Raw genomic sequence first — 20,313 nt, forward strand, 5'->3', positions numbered from 1 at the left:
TGAAATGCAATTTTTAAACATCTAAAAACACTGGCTGCAGTTGATTTGGAGCGTGATCTTGTTTTATGCAAACTTCTTTCCACAAATGTCGTTTAGTCGACAGACTGCGTGAGAAACGCTGTGTGGTTTAGTTGGTTGTGGTCAAGTGTTTATGTTTAATAAAAATAAATAAAAACCTTGTTTAATGTACCTTTTGTTTATTCCACCTCTTCCTGTTCCAGGAGGGCTTTGGCAAGGCTCTGAAGGATTCCAGTAATCCAGCTTGTGCCTGCTTTCACAACCCAGTGGTGTCTATCGACCACAATGACTGGACCCACTTTTGAATATGGAAAACAAATTATTGTGCCAGAGTTTAATCAAAGATAACAACAGAGAAAAACAAAAAAACAACAACTATAGAATGAAAATGTAAACATATATGAACAATAAAATAACACATATTGAGTGTAAGAGAAGTAATACAGAGCAAAATAGAATAGATTAGGAATAAGAGTTAGGTAAATTAATTAATCAGAAGCTGCAAGGAATGCACGTTACAGCCAAAACATTTAATATATATATTATTTGAGTTGCATGGTGTGCAATTAATGTCCAAGAGGTGGTGGTGTCCCCCCTCTGTAAAACAGCTTTGAGAAGAGACGAAATCACAGATTAAAAGGTTCATGTGGAGTCCAATCAAAAAGTATTTAATTCAAAGGTATAATCAAATAAAACACCCAAAGTTTCATCATTATAGTTGAAGCGACTTTGTTTAAAACAATAGAGCCAAGCTGAATTGTTGGATTACATTAAAAGATAGAACAATGTGACGCCAACCAACATTTTTAAAAGGCCGATACTATATTTTTATTCATGTCTTTTAACGGTATTGCTAGATATTCTAAAAGGAAAACTATGACTTGAGAGATTGACAGATTCATGGTGTGTAAATCCTGTCACAATTTGATCACAATCGTTGTCTTAATATTTTAGGTGAACACGTGTTTATATGCTTTTTTTTTTTTTTTAAAGACATTGGCGTAGACAATTTTTTATTATTCAGTACACCTCCTGTATATATTTTCTACTGTAGGAAACAGACAAACAAGGCTGATAAGTAGAAGAACAGCAAGGCTGTCCTGCAATCCGCACATTATTATTATTATTATTGAGTATACTATTTATATTGGGCAATAACTTTTGTGCATTAAAAAAAAAAAAAGAAAAGAAAAGAAGTTTGAACACGATACCTTTGCAATATAAGACACACAATATTAAGTATCAAAAAAAGAAATACAAGACATACAATGTCGAACATATTGCTCAGAATATAGATTTGTACCACAACGCCGGTTTCTTCTCACTGGCTGACGTGGAAATATAAAAGCTGGCTAAACAAACCTTTGAGCATCACAGCTGCCACATGACTCTTTACCACAGAGACAGTTTCTGTGAAGCTGTGATCTTCAAGTGGTTGGCTGACAGTAAAGAAAATATGTACATGTACTGATAATGTGCAGGTGATTATTTGCTCATTACATGATCTCAATGAACATATGTATTTATTTATTATTTACTTTGTCATATATTTAGTAATGTAGTAAAAATACAACAAGACTAAGAACATGCGATGACATAAGTATCATATATAAATCCAATAGCACCGAAAAAAACAAAACAAAAAATAGGAAAAAATGAACTCAATAATAATAATAATAGGAAAGTTAAATCAATAACATTATAGTAAGTGAGGAACCCACAAAGTAAACAGCTAATAACGATTACAAAAAGCGGTATTCGAAGGAAAGGGACTTTAGAGTATGTCAACACAAATAGTTCCCCTTACTCTGCTTAAAATAAAACCCCACTTCCCCAAGGGCCGAAGAAGAGAGAAGCATAAAGAAATGCAGCAACATTTTAAATTCCAATACCATCTTGACATCATTATGTTTTGCCTCCCAGCAGGATTTTGATCCTGCGCAAAATTGCTGAATTGATCAAAAATACATTCATTGCGCATTTTGAAATTCAACACCATGGCGTGCGATACATTTTAGTTATAATTTAAGACATGTCTTTATTTCATGATTTAAGTTTCATGATTCAGACTGGGCCCTTTGAGAGACTTCAATATCTACCAAACAAGAACTCGACACAACAGAGAGAATACGGCCTTATTTCCACATGACTGTTCTTTATTCTCAAAGGCCCGTTTGTAGGATTTAGGGGCATCTAGTTGTGGGTTACAGATTCCAACCAACTCAATACCCCTCAGCTCAGCCCTCCCTTTACAAGGGTGTTGGAGAACTACGGTGGCCTGCAGGTATGAGAGGTATCTTTAGGATTTTAGTGCAACTAGGAGCTGCTCTTATCAATGCTCTGTTTTTCTACATGACTAAATAAGCGTAACAAAGTTAATATACACATGTGCTTTGTTCTCCATGACACATAGTGTGACAGGAGAAAAGAAAAGCAAAACATGGTCAATAAATGGGCTATTCAAATGGGATTTAGTTCTTATGGTTACAGGGTCCTTTTTCTCATTCTATTATCATCTACGTGTCTTTGGGTTCTAATTGGTAAGTCGCTTTTATCCAAAGCGACTTACAACAAGTGCATTAAACCACGAGTCCAAACTCAGAACAACAAGAATCAAGCAAGTACAATTTCTTCAATAAAGTTAAACTACAAAGTGCTATCAGTAAGAGACATTTAAGTGCTACTAAAGTGAATGTGATGTCGACACTGATAAAAAATGTGCGTGACGCATTTAAGCATTCAGCACCATGGCTTGTGATGCATCATAGCTTGCGTTTCAAACATGCTTTTATTTCCAACATTGTGTTATGATTTGGACGGGGTTTTTGCTTCATTAGTGTCAACATGCTCTTAGCCAGTTTAAGACCAAGGGTTAACCAGAGTTCTGGAGAGTTCTGCACATACACTCATCTTTCCATGATCTGTGACAAAGCATGTTAACACAATGAATAACGGCCAGAAAAAAAGCCAGAATCCCATTAACATGCAACACTAAGGTCATGAAATCCCCTTGTGTAGAAATATGTGCCTCAGACTGTGCACATCTGTTGCTTTCAACGAACAGAAAGATTTCCAATTCTTCTTGTTTCTGCGCGGTTTCTCATGCAAATCTATTCATACGTTCACAAAAAATGCAGCGAAGATTGGCTTAACTCTGTCGCCTTCCTCTCAAAGCACTCGAGCATTAAGGTGCAGGCACATCTCTCGCCCATCCTTTTGAGGAGTTGCACTTCAGGATCAAAGACAGGTCAGAGACATCAGACACAGCGATATTCCTCCGACGTCATAATATTACACCGGCCCAATTAAGACATAAGTTACCACGTCGGCCGGGTGTCTAGTGTTTTGCGAGAACGAAGGCTTTTTTTTCCGGACTGATTCCTGAGGTCACGAGAGGTCAGAGAGGGACGGGAATATATGCACAGAAAGCAGATAAAGCGTACTGCTGATTGCTAAATGCATGTCACAAACAGGCACTTGACACCAATCACAGAGGGCATTGATTCGAGCAACGGCGAGAAAGGGCATTATTACCAGGACAAGACATGTTTTTATATGTAAACCACAGAATGACAGCTTTGACTCGCACCTCAGGGGTGACGCATTAGGGATGATGGACACGTCTGCTCTGAAAGGGAGTTTTTTAGGTACAACCGAATTGAAAGAAGCGTTGGTAATCAGTTTAGGTTGCGACATTCGTTTTTTCCTCCGCAGACCGCAGTTGTGGTGTAAGTACTCCCTCCTTTACGTGAAGACACAAGGAGGTTTCGGGAGTGGATTAAGTGTTCTTCGCCACAGGACACAATTCTCATTTATTGGGGGTTATTTAGATTCACGGGAGCTGTTATCATGCTCTTTTTCTTACATTTTCTTTTGGAGAATACACATATTTTTTATGATTTCTTTGCTCTAGTGCAGTTAGCAAAACTGGGTTACATTTTGAGAGGTTGTATTTTGAAAAAGGCTGAAAAACCGCTGCAGGAGAGGTCAAACAAGTGTATTCATCTACTTCCTCCTTACTGGTCCAGTTAGCAGGACGATATTAAATGAGACATGTTCATCTTAGTTTCAATGCTGATTTTGCCTGCCACCTGCCAGACAACCTGCCTGCCAGACCATTTACCTTTTGCCTTTTGCTCTGTGTTTAGCTAGGTTAGCCTGGTTAGCTGCCCCTGTTAGCCAAGCTCACGACAGGACTCTGCTGCCCACCAGCTGCTAACAGATAACAAGCTCCCGGTTCAGTTTGTCATTTGCTCAGCAACACTTAAATAAAATGATCCTACCGAGGCGTGCAACTCAAGAAAGGAACACTTTGTAAACTGTAGAAAAAAGAGTCCAAACTGAAGCAGTTGTTTAGCACTTGTCCTCACGACTCAGCAGTCTATGACCACATACCAGTCAATAAAAATGTACATTTAAATAGGCGTGAATCACTTCACTCACGGGAGATCCTTGTGCATACAGTCATAAATGAGCACTAAAGACATCAATCTGTGATATTAGCTGTGGACAGACGGTCATAGAGAAGTGCACGCAGGCACCTCGACTGATTACATAATCTCCTGGCGGAGAGGGGAATTAACCAAAACCATCCTGCTACCTCCAACTCTGTCTGCATTTGGGTCCAATCTCTGTTGTCATTACCAACCATATGTAGATAATGATCATAATCTTATCAAGGAACACAATAAGACGGTTTGAGAAATATTACTTTCAGTGTAAACGAGGTTGAAAGGAGCTGCCATGCCAGCAGGCTTGTCCCGGGATGATGTTTAATGTCAGCGAGACGCTGTTGCACACGTAGCATGTAAACTCTTGCAGGGTCACCATCCCGCAGATAAATACCCCTACTCAATGTTTTGTGTGAGGGGGATACAACATCTGTCAATGTTCAACCCCTCGAGCTGTTTGTAAATCCCAAAGTCCCCGACATTTCTTGGAATCTCCAGAAGCTGGAGTCCTTGAGACTGTCACTTCCTCCTGTTCAACATTAACCTTAGTCCAACCCTGAAACTCATTGTTTGCTATTGTGCATATGTTACAATGGAGCAAGCTTTGACTGAAGTAATGCACACCTATGAGCTCAACTCACAGAAATCAAAGGGAAAAAGAAACAAAGCGGCTGCCGACGAGTTCATGATTCATTTCTGATTTTCCCAGCTTGTGTTTTCCTGTTGTGCATAATCCGTCTCGGTGTGTGGTGTCTTTGTTTAGTTTGTAAACTGATGAGTCAGCGATGGTGAATGTTATCAGCTAGAATGCCTTTCTAAATACCAAACTCTACTATATATTGCCATGTTTCGGAATGCTATGCAATACTGGATTCAACACGACTTTACTAAGGTTTAGTGGTGCAGCTGATATTGATATTGTCTTTTTTTTACTTTAAAATGGTGACATTTTTTATAAAATGCTAACAATATGCATGCTAGCCTACTTTTTAGTGTGCCAGAAAAAAAGATTGATCATGTCCCAATACATAGTATGTTAAATGCAGTATGCCACAAATACCAGGGTGTTCTAATACATCTGGTCGCTTTATGCTTACCTGGCTCTTCTGACCCACAATCCTTGTGAAAAGAAGTGAGAGGAAAAAGTATGTAATTTGGAATTCAATTCAATTCAATTCAGTTTATTTTGTACAGCCCAATATCACAACATTACAAATTATCCTCAGAGGGCTGTACACATACGACATCCCTGTCCCAGGACCTCACATTGGATCAGGAAAAACTCCCCAAAAATAACCTCCACAATCCATGAATGCAGTTTAAGTCTGAGAACCGTGAATGTCTGTACCAAATAGACGGCGAAAAGTAAACCAAGGAGGAAGATCGGGGGGTGGGGGGTGCTTCGCGCTAGGATTCATCCTCTGGACATCCTGAATAACTCTGCATAATCTATTGTTGACCGTCCAATTTAACTACCACGGAAGCGGATTTGTATATATTGGGGTTTATTTCTGTTTATCATATTCCAGTAAATAATACATCCTCGATTATGTTGCGGGCCTACTTGTCGGAAGTTGACAACCAGACTGAAGTGGGTTTCTTATCCCCAAGTGAAAGGTTTAGCCGAGGCCAAAGGGGAAGTTTTGAAATATCCAAACATCACGTGCTTTGAAAAAAAACGTCATCATACTTCCCCCTCTGTGATCCCATGAAGCCACCGACCCTGTATAGTGTGTATGTGTGTGTGTGTGTCTGTGAAATGTCTCATTCTCTCCAAAATGTGTGAATAAAAATGTATTTTGTTATTTGTCTTTTCGCAGCGTTCATGTAAACAACGGCATAAATACGCTGATGCAGAACACTTCTCTTTTTAAAAACCACACTGCGCACAGGGGTAACTTTGATGGATGGAAAATGGTCACGTGTGTCCTATCTCTATGTCACTTGTGTCCCCACGTCCACGTGGCGTTTAACCGCTACACCAACGGCGGTAAATCAGAAAGCTCCCTATAAGTTCCGGGAATGCTCATCAAGTGTGACATCACACTCTGTCACATCTGCGTCACATTTCTGTGCGGTCGTAAGAGAGATGACAACGAGAGGACATGTTTAATTCTACATGAGATCTGAACTTTCCATCAGTGGTGGAAAGTTATCAAGTGTTATGCAACTTTATACTTCTCCTCCACCACATCTCAGCAGCAAATACTGTCCTTTTTACTCCTCGGCTCACATTTGTCCGACAGATTCAGCTTTCAAAACCTCTCCTGTCCACCATCTCCAAATTTAGTGAATTTTAATATTTCTAATAAAATGAAGGATTTAAAAATAAAATAAAAGCCTCTTGGATCAGCTTCGTCACAAAGCTGAAAACAGGGCTGTTTATTTTCTGAGCTCGTGGAAATGTGACTTTTTTAGCTTTTTCATTTAGATACGTGGTTCTCACAGGACAGTGACGACACACAATCTCAGAGAGTGTGCTGCATTAAAATGCAACATGCACATTAATGCAGCACTAATATTACTTCCAAAAGCATCATATCTAATAGTAAAACAATGATGGTGAACGTTTTTCAATGAATACTTTTGGTATAATCTGCAAGATAGGACATGCATACTGTTGCTTCAGTGAGCTTTTGAACGTGAAGTATTTTCGGTGTGGTATAAGTGCTTCTACTAAAGTAAATGTTCTGAGGTTTATTTTACTTCAATAAAGAAATTGTTCAAATGAAATTTGCTACACTCTCACCAGGCTTAATCAGTGCATATTGTGAGGAAACAATTGAAGTGGAGTCAAACCGCAAGATTGCTCCATTTATTCAAACTTCCTTCTGTTTTGGCAGAAGTGACGTCAGGCAGATGTGTCTGAGCCTGTTGAAGTTGCACCAGACTCCTTCGTCATGAAGGTTGCTTTTTGGTTCACTGCCAGCCGTCTCTTCAGAAATGTCAAACGCATGTTCCTTATAATAACGCCGTTTCAATACATGTGACGTTTCTCTTGATCGATTGCATTTAGCAATTCATTTCCTTTCAGCTGTATACCTTTTCCACCTGGGGGATTTGTACCTTTTGTTTCGAAAAAGAGTTAAAAAGAAAACCTCAATAAAATGCTTTTATCAAGTTCTGGGAAGCATTGTACATTATTGAACTTCTGCATTATACATATACTATGAATAGATAGTGCATTCGGCTCAGTGTTTAGAGATGTTGTGTTCAGGTCGGCTGTCAAGCTGCTGACATATACACAAGTCATACGCGCTTACACAAACAGTAATGGATGGACTCACCCTCCACCAAAGTCTCCTTTCGGGAGGTAAAGTTTGAGATGACAAGTGCCCCCCAGGGTTACGTTCGTCAGCCACTTACTGTATCTGTCTGAATGGGTTGTTGGATCTTGGACATGAGCCGCGGTGCATCACACTGTTAACAGTCAAGTCTAACGCACAAGGAATTTCTCCCGAGCACATTTGTCTTGTCGGCAAATTGATCACAAACTTTTAGTCACTGTGTTTTTCCAAATGATCACTCCACATTATTGACACACGTGGACCCTGGAGCCCTCTTGGTAAATCAGAGGTGTCAAACACTCTCAGCGGTAAAAAAAAAAAAAAAATTCCCGCTTGACTGCTGAGAGTCCCAGATTGCGCAACCTGCACGAGTGAGGCGAGTGAGTCATGTCCGGGAGACGGCTATAAAGGAGGGAGGCTCTCCTCTCCAGCGCTAGATTCAAACAGCTGAGCAGAGAAGTAACTGAGCAGAAGAAGAGTTCAGCAGATTTCAACAAATCTCCTTCTCCACTTTATTAACAGTCAAGCTTCATCGGACGGCCTTCTAGCAGCTCCTCCTCATCGTCGGTGTTAGTCGTTGCAGTGTTTGAGAAAGAAGAAAAGAACAAAATGATGAGCAGCAGAGTCTTCGCCGCCTCCATTGTGGTGCTCCTGGCCCTCCTGGCCACCAGTGAAGGTAAGGTTCTTCCCTCTTTTCATTCCCTGAACGTTGCCCCGTGCTGGCTCATTTGCACTTTGTGACCACGTGTGACTCCTTTGTCTCCTCGCAGGGATGAGTCTGAGAAGCCTGGGAGTGGAGCTGCACTGCCGCTGCATCCAGACGGAGAGCCGAGACATCCGCTCCCTCATCAGTACGGTGGAGCTGATTCCCGCCAACTCCCACTGCGATGACACCGAGATCATGTAAGACCTCACCTCAAGGGGCCTCCGCCCGACCCATGCTGACACTTTGAGATCTGTTTTTGGAGTCGCACGACTTGTCCCAACCGCATCTCATGTTTTCTCGCTTTGTGTTTGCAGTGCCACTCTGAAGAAGACCAGCCAGAAGGTCTGCCTGAACCCCAAAGTCCACTGGGTGAAGAGAATGATTAAGAGGTTCATGTCCAAGTGAGTGGCGCTCAAACAACACAGTGCACCGACTCAGGCTGTCGTCATTTAAAAATCGGCGCGCGATGTCACCGATCACTTTTGACACACACAATAATGCTCCTCTCCTCTTCTTCTTTTTCTCCCCCTCCGCAGCAGCAGACGCTGAAGTCTGAGCCGGCACAAAGCACCGATGAAAAAAAAAAAGAACCAAAAAGTATTTGTTGTCTTCCTAGCGGCCTCATTTTTCGACACCGCTTAATGTTCCGAGCGAGTGTGGGAAAAAGGCGACGTAATTCAACCACTGAGGTTATGTTTGTATCAAACACCATATTTATGAAGAAGCCTGCGCTTGTTTTGTGTGTCTCTTGTGCATTTAAGGAAATGTAAAACTGCACAACTGTTGTCTTGTCTATAACTTAAGAGTCCAACATATTTATTGGTGTATTTATGGATTGTTAATGTATTGTCAATGTGGAGCTCCGCTGACAAACTAAATAAAAGAGTTTATATGGAATTTCCTTGTTTGTTCTCGTTGTTTTAAAATCCATTATTAGTCGGTCTTTCCTGCTCACAAGAAGAGTTTTAACTTCAGTAACTGGTCACACTTTCTGTGGCGCCAGTTACTGTGATGCATTATTCATTGATTCTCATTCTAATGGACATCGTATTATTTCAATTCAATTTATTTCGTATAGCTCAAACTCACAAATTACAAATTTGCCTCAGAGGGCTCTACAATCTGTACACATACGACATCCCTGTCCCAGGACCTCACATCGGATCAGGGAAAACTCCCCACAGTAGATATCATGTGTACAGATGAGCAATGTAACAGAGTCATACAGCACATTCAATGAATATGGCAGAAGGTATTCATGTAATGAGAGTAGTAGGCATGATGGAAAAGTTATGACTATCAATAATAACAGCAGCAGTGGATGTAGTAGAATAAAGATGATAATAAAAGCAGTAATGGTATTGGTAATACTAATTGCAATGTGACTAATAATAATAATGATAATAGCAGTAGGTATTGGGCATAACCAGGGTCCACATAAAACCTCAATCCATGGAAACCTGTGAGAGAAAGGACAAAGACACAGGGGAAGAAGCAGATTTGTTAATGTGCATTAATGGGACAGGAATTCATACACAAGGAGAGAGAGAGAGAGAGAGAGAAGGGTGGGCGTCAGCAGGGCCATGGCAGGAGGCAGGAGGCAGGAGGCAGGAGGCAGGAGGCAGGAGGCAGGAGGCACCAAATAATAATTTGTTACTTAAAGGGAATAATGGCTTATACCAAATAATAATGTATTATAGCGGTTATGATGATGCATTATTCAACTGTTATAATGTTTTATAATGTAATTCAGTGATGATCCTTGCAACAACAAAAAAATGACATAGAGTGACGATGAAATATTGTGATACATGACCTTATGAGTCATTATAAAATGCTTGATAATGTTTTATGATGATCATAAAGCAATATTCATGAGTGCTTCCAACTATTATTATGCAGCGCTATAAGCAGATTAACCACGAATAAACCGTATACAGTCGTTACGTTAATGTAGGCATCACAAACTGAAGGAAACCCGTACACGGAGACTTTAAAATGGCAAATTAATTCAGACTGCAATAATTAATAAAAAGACTATGTGTAATACCATTAAAATACTCAAAAACACCAGGACCGCACACACACACACACACACACACTGACACACACACACACACACACACACACACACACACACACACACTGACACACACACACACACACACACACACACACACACATGCATGTAATGTTTAACCAATGCACACCCAAAGGAAATGTTTAGAGTTTGGAACAACTCCAAACACTTCCTTACGGGACAGCAGTTACACCACAGAGCACCACCATTCTCCCACGGGGCCCAACCCTCTGTTTATTGCTGCATAGGTTAATAAAGGTAATAGTATGAGTCTGTCAGCGGACTTCAATCGGACCAATAAATCCAGTCTGTAAGCCAGTAAACGTGGACTTTACCAGAAGTCACGTGCACTTAACCTGAACCGACCAATCATTGCTAATGTGTTTGTCAACGGGGTGGTGCAGCAAAGACAAAGGGGCCTTTATACTTTTAAATGACAGTTGGCTCATCCTTAAAAAAGCACCTCAAACAGATTTGAACAAGAATGGTCAAAATCAAAAGAACACTGGATCCCTCATAATGTTCACTGTTTTCATCTTCTTCTATGGTACACGCGGTTTGGGAGTTGGCTGTTGGCCCGTATCCACTGGGCTGTGAGACATTCTGATGATCGTTAACTATAATGATTTGGGGTGGGAATATTTTTATAGATTTATAGCTTGATACAAGTAATCTGCAGGCTAAACGATAAAGAAAGTAATTGAAAGTTTCAGCTAGTTTGTAATGCAATTTTCTTTTCTTCTTCTTCTTTTAAAAAGAAAAATCCATATAGTCTTCGACACCGAGCCGGAAACAACCCGGATGACATCATCAGGGTGGTTGTTGACAAAGGTTTCTCCAGAGCGTGCACGGATCACAGCTGGGGGCAGATTAAAGTTGATAAAGTTCTCTCCATCCACGTGCCTATATGCTTAGATTACTAAGAACCAACTTTACATTAACATGATGAGAACATATTCTCACGCAAATCAACAACAACAATTATAAGAACACATGTAGTACACTGATTATTGATTGCATGCATTTGGTTACCTCTCTTTCAGCCTTGAATGAACTATTACTTAATAAATGCTTCAACAATATACTTTTTTAGCCCCCAGCGCCAGAATAGTTTTTCTGATACATTTAATTTCGTTTTCTCTCCAGAATGCCATAGCATGTAAATATGCACACGATATAACACAGTTATTATTAATAATGTTATCACCACCACCACCACCACCATCATCATCATCATCTTCATCATATATTATTCCTCGTGTGTTATTGGCCCGCGTGAGGATGCAGGCAAAGGGGCGGGCCTGAGCGCACAGCGGGCGGTAGGTGCGGTATAGAGCGGCGCGCAGAGCGACGGACACGCACTCGCACACGCTTACGCGCGCACCAGAGCGACCGGGATGCACACAACATGCTGCGTCTGCGAGCTGTGACAACCCGCTGCGCGTGAGGAAGCTAAAGACACCCGCAGACGCCGGAAGCTCGCTCGTCCAGGTCGAGGCACGAACGCGCGCGCGGGGCAGCCGTGTATTACCGCAGACATCCAGCCGTGCACGAACCTCTTCCGTTTGGCTTGCAGGGTCCAGGACACAAAACACACACCGGGCGGCGTTGACGGCCCTTCTGCTTGAGAGTGCACCCCATCCCGCGTCTCCGCGCACCCGTTTGCCACCTCCTTCAGGATGGCGTTAACGATCTGCACGAGGTTCACCGACGAATATCAGCTGTTCGAGGAGCTGGGGAAGTAAGGAAGCACATCTATTCATAGTATATGTATATATATTTTACCATATGGCATCATCTCTGGAAGGGAATGTCAGCCTGTTATGTAATAGGCCGCTTGGCTTATAGGGGACGCGGATTCAGGGCTCTGTGTGTCTGTGCCGTTTTTTGGAGCCTGTGTGTGAGTGTGCGGGCGGATGATGGTGTACACATGAAACCTCTGATGCAGCAAGGGGGGGGGGGGGGGGGGGGGGGGGGGGGGGGTTAAATACGCTATCATGCATGTGCAATGGAATCCTATAGTTATAATCCCTCATGTGGATTCCCTGTTTACGAAAGAACCGAGCCTGTTGTAATTTGCCCCCATCCCGATCCCGATCCCGATCCCGTGCGGCCACGCATGTTGCATTTGGTGTCAGGAGCCCCCCCCATGTTGTAAACTGAACCGGGGGGGGGGGGGGGGGGGGGGGGAGTAAATGGTGACATTTGGTAACAAACACTCCTCTGCCTCTGTCCCTATCTCCCCAAATCCTACTCCTCCTCCTCCTCCTCCTCCTCCTCCTCCTCCTTCCCCCGTGACAGAAATACACGCTCGGTAATGCGACAGCAGTCCCCCATAGCGGAGCTGCGGTCCATTATCAGACACAGACCAAGGGGATTCCTCACCCCGGAGAGAGAGGGAGACGGACAGAGCAGCGCATACAGGCCTGCGTGTGTGTGCGCGTGCGCGGTGTGTGGTCATGACCCGCCCCCCCCCCCCCAAAAAAAAAAAGCACAGAGAGAACCAGAAATGTGTTGAAATGAGTTTCATCTCGTGCACCATCTGTGGTTAATAATGCAGGTGTATGACTTTTATAGTGGCCTACCTTTTAACTCACCTGATTCCCTGATTGGTAGTTGCCACTGTTACTCAATGCAATGAATGTAAGTGATCAATACTGACTCGAGATGATTCAACAGTAGTTTTTAATATTATATGGGAGATGGATGGATTTTTTCAGTGAAATGTAAGAAGGGAGAAGAAAAAAACATCCTTGACATTTGTAAAACACGTGCAGCATGGTCTGCATGACGGTGTGCTATAACGTGGTGGGACTATAAGGCATGCAACAAAAACCGACCTGGTAAGAATAGATATCCGCACACTGGGACACACATCGATGCAGAGTATACACACTTTATTCTAGCTCTCGGTCCGAAGGAGCTTCGTCTACGTGAAGGTCCAAGAAGAAGAAGAAAAAAGAAAGTGTATACTCTGCATGGATCTATTCTATCAGTTTTTTAATACTTCCGGCACCTTATTTAGGATAAAGCCGGGTGAAATCCTTACATAATTGGGGCGATTAAGTCATGCTTGTTTTTCCAAAATAAAACCCCCAAAAACCACAGAACCAACCTCATGGTTCGGCTGCTAACCCTGGCACCTGGCCTCGTCTTTACTTTTCAATGTAGACACACACACACACACACACACACACAGAACTGTGCCGACTCAGCTTGGCAGATGCACTTCTCATTGCCATGTTAGCGCGACCATGCAGCGTATAGTCATGTGAGATTCTTACATAACATGTTATGCTATGATTTCCTTTTTACCAAATCCTCTATAAATTAGAGGTAAGCTTTAGTGGCAAGCTGCTCACTCCAGAGGACGTTAGATAACCTGTTTATGGTGCACATCGCGTTGCGTATACTCAGCAGAGATTGCATATATAGGCGCAACGGCCCAGTTATTAACACTCATTTAACCATTTAATACAACACAGTTAGTCCGCCGTTAGAAGTACAGTAAGTGAAAGAAGGTGTGTGTGTGTGTGTAGGGGGTCATTTGATGTGATGAGTATCCTCGTGTCTCTCCGGTGTCTCTGTCCTAACTGTTCTGCGATGCCAGGCAGGGTGGGAGCGGGTTTTTAGTTATTTGAAAGAAAACGGAGGCGTGCACGGACAAGAGGTGCACGGAGGCCCGCGTGGCCCCGGAGGAGCCGAGGCGGACGTCCCCGTGGATGGTTGCGCTTGGAGATGGAGGGATGCAGCACTCTGCTCTTCTCCTCCCTCAAATATAGCTGACCTAGTTTTTTATAGTTTTTTTTTTATCTTCACCGGAAAACCACGCGTGGCTTAGGCAGCAGCAGCAGCAGCAGCAGGCTGGTGGGCACGTTCCTGTCTGTCGGTGCCCGTGGTCTCGTGCAGCGATGAGGACAGTGTGTGTGCTGTTTGGCTATGGAGGAGCGAGGAGCTGCAGATTTAGCGCATCCCACGCGTTTGTGTAGTTCAACGGTACAGTGTGACCGTACAACTTCGATTTGAGCACAGCCATCGTTGTTGATACTCGCCTGTGTGACACCTGAGGGCGGTTCCAGAGTATAGTTCAGCTCCTGAGAGTAGCTGCACATATTAATATTCAACGTAAAACCCATCTATACAGTCTGTCTTTTGTGTGGTGTTTTGAGATTTTATGTCTTTTTAAAATTATTATTGCTTATTATAAAACCTGGTTTTATAGTGTCTTATGTATGCTATGGTTTCAACAAATATTTAATTTCTTTTATTATTCCAATATATATATTTATATATATATGTATATATATATATGTATATATATATATGTATATATATATACAGTATATATATATATATATACATATATTATTTTTATTCCAATATATATATATATATATATATATATATATTGGAATAAAATACAAAATAAAAATATTTGTTAAAACCATATATATATATATATATAAATTACTATTTCACATGATCAATTTAGTCAGTGTTTTATTTCTTAACTTAATTTGGTGTGCATCTTCTCATTGTTTTCATCTGGTCAATCATTTGTAAAGTGCTCTGCTGCTTTCAATTAGTTTGAAAGGTGCTATATAACTATTATTGATTTCCTAAAGCAAAACAATCAGTAGAATCAGGTTCATTTCCATACACTTTGCTAATTTAGTTTTTTATCATCACAAGTTACATATTTGATTAACTATATCTGCGCGCGTGTGTGTGTGTGTGTGTTACTTTCTAGGGGCGCTTTCTCTGTGGTCCGGAGGTGTGTGAAGATCTCAAATGGACAGGAATTTGCGGCCAAAATCATCAACACCAAGAAGCTCTCCGCCAGAGGTAAAAGGAACACACGAACCATGTCCAGAAACACGCAGCGTGCACATATACGCGCACAGCAGCCGCCAGAGCAGAGAAACACACGCCCCAAAGGGTCACCGGGTTCCCGCGTGGGTCAGCTGTGATGTATAGCTCCATGGCCCCCGAACAACAGGCTTTGGGCCCCGTGAGAGGGGAAAGTCAGTGAGTTAAACACAGACGGGCACACGAGGGCCAGAGACACATCTGGAGCTGGATCTGCTTAAGCTTTCAACGTGCGCAGAACAGTACATGGAGTTTGCAAAAATCTTTTCTCTTGAGTTATTCATATCTGTCCTTTTGGTTTCCTATGTAAATGTTTGTCACATACAACCTTGTGTGCGTGCATGCGCTCGCTCTCCGTATTGATTCAGGGGGCTCTCGCTGGTCCCGTCTTCCCAGGGGCAGCAGCTCTCTTTGCGAAGCCGACCCAGTTCTTTCACATCCGTCACTGTAATTGTAGCCGTTGGCCTGGTTGCTGCGGGCTTTGGACGCACGCACACACACACACACACGCACACACACACACACACACACGCACACACACACAGACACGCATATTCGCATGCACGCACGTGACCCAGGAACCGCCAACAGCGTGTTCACGATTACTAACCAATGGAGCGTTGTGCTTTTCTTTTTTGCTGTGGGCCCCCCTTTGCCCTCAGCCAATGGTGGGTTTTGTCACAGCTTGCTTGCCCCCGCGATGGCCAATGAGCTGCTGTCGCCACACGACGCGGCCCGGGCCTCCGACGGACGTGAGACCCGGCCGTCTAATTTCATTTGTAATAGTTTACTGGAAGTGACCTTGACTGCTGTTGTGCCCCTCGCTGTGCCACCGCCTATAGTTTCGTCGTGGCAACGCGTGATGTGTGTCTTATAGTGATGTGGTGTGTGGGTATTATTACCACGCCGCTCCCTCACCCCCCCCCCCCTTTGCAGTATTTTACCTTTTATTCATTTCCAGCAGCTTCCTCCTCCCTCTGCATGTTCTCGGCTCCTTGGCATTTACTCTTCTTCCCTATTTAGCATTTTCCTCCCTTTTTTCATATCTGTTCTCTCTCTCTCTCTCTCTCTCCCCTCTTTTTGATTTACAAGACGCTGTCACGCTGCTCACCAGGTTCCTTTACCCACCTTCTTGCCCCCCCCCCCCCCCACCCTAGAGCTCACCACCTCTCCTCCTCTGTTGCTTTGTTTCTTATCTCTCTTTTTCCTTGCTCCCTTCATGGCGCTCTGCTCTCTTTTCTTTCTTTCTTTCTTTCTCTCTCTCTCTCTTCCCCCCCGCCGCTCCTGCCCATGTTGACCCCTCCCGCTCGCTGAGCGCGGGGTCGATTAGAGACGGTATTGTCTCACCGCTTGCATGCTGGGGCAGAGTTTCCAAAAATACTGCAAATGGTTATCGCTCACCTCCCCGTGCATGAAGACCTGCGGGTGTGCACGAGTGCGTTTGTGCGCTTGTGTGTGTAAAGGTTTACGTACCGGGGCATGCTGGCGTGTCAGATATGGTCTTACCCTCTTTTCCCGCGATAAGCCCTAGAATTGCAACTCTGATTCCCTTCTCTCTGGCCGGATCATGAACCCCCCCCCCCCCCCCCCCCGTGTGCGCGCGTGTGTGTGTGTGTGTGTGTGTGGGGTTCCTGGTTATGCGTGGACACATGTGCGACGGGCCTATAGGAACAGTCACAGTCCTGCAATCTGCAATCCTGATTATGCAGCGTTTCATTAGGAGCAGCAGATGAGCCAGTGAATGAGAGGAAGCAGTGGAGAGAGAGAGAGAGAAAGAGAGGGGGGGGGGGGGGAGAAAAGGATAGGAAGCAGAAGAGGGGGGAAGGGGGAGATGGATAATCAGATAAAGAAAGATAAAACAGAAAGTCAACATTTAAGCGTGTGTGTGTTTGTGTGTGTGTTTGTGCACGTCGTATCCCTCACAGCAGTCGAATATTTGCCCTCTCCCTTCATGCATGCGTCAGTGTCCTGTCACTATGACTCTGTCTGCAATCTTTTTGTCACTTGTGTTTGCTTGTGATGTGCATGCAGCTGTGTGTGTGTGTGTGTGTGTGTGTGTGTGTGTCTGTAATACCTCAGATTGTGTGTTTTTGCAAACGATTGTTCTTGTTTGTGTATCTGCATCTGTCTATTTAGAATTTTTTTGTTTGGCAAAAAACTAAATATCAGCTCGTCTCGCTGTGTAAACATTGGGTTGCATTGTGGGATTTGGGAAGCGGATAGGGTGAAGAAATATATGTCCATTTCCAAGGAGGGAGGAATCAAAAGATTGAGTAATTCCGTGTTGTAATACAGCGTTGATGACGCTCTTCATCACGTTGTTATCATTCAATTCGGTTCAATTTACTGGACGTGTACCGCGTTAATTATAAAGTCCCGTCGTTCCAATCCACCGAGCCGTAACCGAGCCGCCTTCATCTGGACACTTCCTGTAGTGAAAGGGGACGCGCTGTTGTTATTTTTTCATGTGGAAATGTCAAGGAAACAGAGATGATAGCTGTTGCTGAGGTGTAAGCCAGTCTGCCTCAGTGGCGTGTGTGTGTGTGTGTCTGTGTGTGTGTGTATATATATAATATGCACGCTTCCTTTTTGTATATTGAGACTTTTTTCCCTCATTAGATGAGATAAAGATTTGCCTTCCCTCCCTCCCTCCCTTCTTCCGCCCTCCCTCCCGTATTGGTCTTTATTCCTACGCTCCTCCAGTGTCACTGTGACTCTGTTTCGACTCACTTTGAAGTGAAGGGAGGGAGGAGAGGGAGAGCATGTGATTGTGGGAGAGAGAGAGAGAGAGAGAGAAAGATAAGGGGAGGGAGACAGAGAGATAGGAGTGGAGGAAAGGAAGGAGGGATCAGGGGGGAGAAGGAGGGAGGGGGGGGGGGGAGAGAGGGGGACCACATGACTCACTGGGTGCTAAAAATAAATGTTGGTCATTGTCTCACTCTTGGTGTCTCTATCACGCGCACACACACACGCACGCACACAGTATTGAAAATATTCCATCCTTTGAAAGGGGCTTTTGGTTTCAGTCGATGCTCACCTGTGTGGCGAAGCAGAAAGCGCACTAGAAAGGCTCCGTCTGAAACGTCGTTATGGGTGTTTTTGGACATTCTCAGACATTCTCAGGGATTTGATATGTGTGAGTGTTTAGACCGAAAGAGACGGGCAAGTTGGAGAATCTGTCTCGTTAATGCAAGAGTTGGCAATGGCTGGTAGAAGAAGCTCACTTTTAGTCAAACGTTACGTTCCGTGTGGCATCATTAAAGGTTGACCAAAAAAATGAATCGCGGTCTACTCACTGATGTCTTGGAGCTCTTTGCCACGTCTCGCCTGGCCTTTGTCAGCGGAAGGAGTTTGCTCAGTTGTCGAATACTTAGTTACAAAGTTCAAAATCAATCCGCCTGAAATATATTGGAATGCGGCGTCTACGTTCTTTTTTTTTGGGGGGGGGGGGGGGGGAGGGGCAGATTGACGCTGACAGGCCCAAAAAAATCCCGAGATTAAAGGTTGAACGAAGAGGATTGCTTTCTCACAAGCCCGATAACCACCTACATAGATGCTACCGCCGGTGGATAGAAAGTAGAGGCCCGTCCCTCCGCTGGTCGTGTTGGAACAGCGCGAAGACGCGAAGTCTACACTTGAAAACGGTCAGAATGATACGGACGGCCGTTTTCCTTCCTCGACCTAACCGACTCACGCCGATGGAAATAAACAGTGTTGAGTTGCAAAGAGCGCACGCCAACCAGACGACAGCCTCAGTTCATTTGCAGCTCATTACTCGCAGCTGTATATACATGTTAGAGGTCAGTTTCAACTGCCAAATAACCGGCTGTCGCCAGATAAAACGTCCCCCCCGGCCCCCCTTCAAAACGTCGTTAATATTGTAAGCCATAATCCAAATTGCAGCACTTGCATTTCCTAAATGTCCGGAGTTTGGAATATTAAAAAAGGATTGGTCGCTCGGCCCGGAAAGGAGCTACAGCACGGTGCCGAACAAGAGTAATAGACTCTGTGGAGAAGCGAGGGCGTTCTTAATTACAGAGCACTGCATCTCCTTCTGTCGATTCCTTTCTCTGTTTCTGCCTCTGTCCTCTTCAACCTCTGTTTGATTTACCCCCCACCCCCACAATCCCTCTCTGTCCTCCCTCTTCTTCCTCCTGCCAGCGTATCGCTTTAGTCCCAAGTGCTCCCAACCGAGAAGGAGTTATAACATATTAATAGAAAGGGGCCGCAGATAATAATGACATATTTATTCCCCGCAGAACCGAATCGAGACTGTCGTCTTAAGGAGGGCGCTGAAGTGACACCCGCCGTAAAAAAACCCACTTAATAACGAACGTGCCTGGCATTTCCTATTTCCTTCCTTCGAAACAGATGAAGATGGATATTGTGCGCTGCCGCCACCAAAAGTTGCCGAAACATTTCCCCATTCCGAAAACTGTAAATATCACATTTGGTTCCACAGGTCCCGCTTTGCATTCCGATGGATGCGGACCGAAATCCAAAGCAGACGAAGGCTGAGATACCAAATGTCGGAAAAGTTCACGCATGTCCATTTCAGGGAGGCGTTGGGGATGAATGCAGCCAGAATTTCGCTAGAAAAAACTCTTGTAGATTGTAGAAAACGTGGAATGTTCTTTGAAGTATTAAAAGCAATAACGGTGTGTGGGCTTGTGTGTTTGCACCGTTTCAAAGATTGCACAGGGAACCTCGCTGTGCATCCTTTGCTGGTTGCCATGCCAGCTCTTGTGGTAAACATGGAGCTACCCAGTTAATGATATGCCCTCTTTTCTTTTTTATTAAGCAAAGGAACATGTATTAAACATTTATTAATGGCATTTCAATAGCATCAATTACAGTATATTCCCATTAAGGCTCCGTTTTAAACGTGAGTTTGCGCCTCTC

General features: G+C 43.6%; 2 protein-coding genes across 8 annotated transcripts in view; both read left to right on the forward strand.

Moving 5' to 3' along the window:
* The first annotated feature begins 8,180 nt into the window (after positions 1 to 8,180).
* cxcl8a (chemokine (C-X-C motif) ligand 8a) lies at positions 8,181 to 9,359 on the forward strand. Of its 2 annotated transcripts, none has more exons than XM_034543997.1 (4): positions 8,181 to 8,432; positions 8,527 to 8,659; positions 8,777 to 8,863; positions 9,002 to 9,359. In XM_034543997.1, exons 1-4 carry the CDS (start codon positions 8,366 to 8,368, stop codon positions 9,009 to 9,011), a joined length of 297 nt encoding a protein of 98 aa, XP_034399888.1. In that variant the 5' UTR covers positions 8,181 to 8,365; the 3' UTR covers positions 9,012 to 9,359. The 2 variants fall into 2 exon arrangements, with proteins under 2 accessions (XP_034399888.1, XP_034399880.1); XM_034543989.1 differs by having other exon boundaries at positions 8,182 to 8,432; positions 8,999 to 9,359.
* Positions 9,360 to 11,849: 2,490 nt separating this feature from the next.
* Positions 11,850 to 20,313, forward strand: part of camk2d2 (calcium/calmodulin-dependent protein kinase (CaM kinase) II delta 2) — a 31,771-nt gene continuing 23,307 nt past the window's right edge. For 3 of the 6 annotated variants that reach the window (XM_034533274.1, XM_034533289.1, XM_034533297.1), the window contains exons 1-2: positions 11,916 to 12,283; positions 15,293 to 15,387. In XM_034533274.1, coding sequence (XP_034389165.1) covers positions 12,222 to 12,283; positions 15,293 to 15,387 — 157 coding nt within the window. In that variant the 5' untranslated portion in view covers positions 11,916 to 12,221. Of the gene's footprint in view, positions 12,284 to 15,292; positions 15,388 to 20,313 lie in introns of all 6 variants that reach the window. The other 3 variants (XM_034533267.1, XM_034533281.1, XM_034533260.1) reach the window with 3 other exon arrangements.

Source organism: Cyclopterus lumpus, chromosome 1 (genome assembly GCF_009769545.1).
Source record: "Cyclopterus lumpus isolate fCycLum1 chromosome 1, fCycLum1.pri, whole genome shotgun sequence".
Classification (NCBI taxonomy): Eukaryota; Metazoa; Chordata; class Actinopteri; order Perciformes; family Cyclopteridae; genus Cyclopterus; species Cyclopterus lumpus.

Excerpts from the sequence above, each read along its gene's own strand:
- cxcl8a (XM_034543989.1), top strand. The coding sequence starts at position 8,366 with ATGATGAGCAGCAGAGTCTTCGCCGCCTCCATTGTGGTGCTCCTGGCC. Across the intron at positions 8,433-8,526 it reads CCTCCTGGCCACCAGTGAAG|GGATGAGTCTGAGAAGCCTG; the intron begins GTAAGGTTCTTC and ends GTCTCCTCGCAG. Across the intron at positions 8,660-8,776 it reads TGCGATGACACCGAGATCAT|TGCCACTCTGAAGAAGACCA; the intron begins GTAAGACCTCAC and ends TTGTGTTTGCAG.